General features: G+C 37.0%; 1 protein-coding gene across 1 annotated transcript; it reads left to right on the top strand.

Moving 5' to 3' along the window:
• The first annotated feature begins 6 nt into the window (after positions 1–6).
• Positions 7–573, top strand: LOC115246278 (3-hydroxymethyl-3-methylglutaryl-CoA lyase, cytoplasmic-like). Its single transcript, XM_029825022.1, has one exon. It carries the CDS (start codon positions 28–30, stop codon positions 454–456), a length of 429 nt encoding a protein of 142 aa, XP_029680882.1. The 5' UTR covers positions 7–27; the 3' UTR covers positions 457–573.
• Positions 574–579: the final 6 nt, after the last annotated feature.

Genomic DNA, 579 nt, shown 5'->3' with positions numbered 1-579 from the left:
GCCATCACAGCACATTTGGCTTCAACGATGTTAGATTGCGGATGTTATGAAGTTTCTCTGGGCGATACCATAGGTACAGGATTGCCAAAGAAAATTGAACGTGTCTTGAATGAATTGCGTCATGTTGCTTGGAATAACATGAGTTATTACGCACTGCATTGTCACGATACATATGGACAGGCTTTGGTAAACATATACACGGGTCTCGAAAATGGTATAAGAGTCTTTGATTCTTCAGTTGCTGGTCTTGGCGGGTGCCCATATGCTGCTGGTGCTTCGGGAAATGTTGCCACAGAGGATTTGTTATACTTTCTACAAGGACAAGGGCTAGAAACTGGCATAGATTTAAATGAAATGGTGGAAATTGGTGATTTCATAAGCAAACAACTAGGCAGAACAAATCAATCAAAGACCGGAATGGCTATGCTTGCTAAAACAAGTCGTCAAAAATGTTAATCGCGCGATATTTGAGTTTTATAGAGTCAAGAAAAAAACCAAAAAATTTTACATTCCAAAAATATTAAATTGTATATAATGTGTGTGTGTATATATTTCTATTTTTATCAACAGTTTATATAT

This window comes from Formica exsecta, unplaced genomic scaffold, assembly GCF_003651465.1.
Source record: "Formica exsecta isolate Colony F162 unplaced genomic scaffold, ASM365146v1 C16299630, whole genome shotgun sequence".
NCBI classification, from domain to species: Eukaryota; Metazoa; Arthropoda; class Insecta; order Hymenoptera; family Formicidae; genus Formica; species Formica exsecta.
The sequence above is the reverse complement of the archived record's forward strand: the minus strand, read 5'-3'. Positions and strand labels throughout refer to the sequence as shown.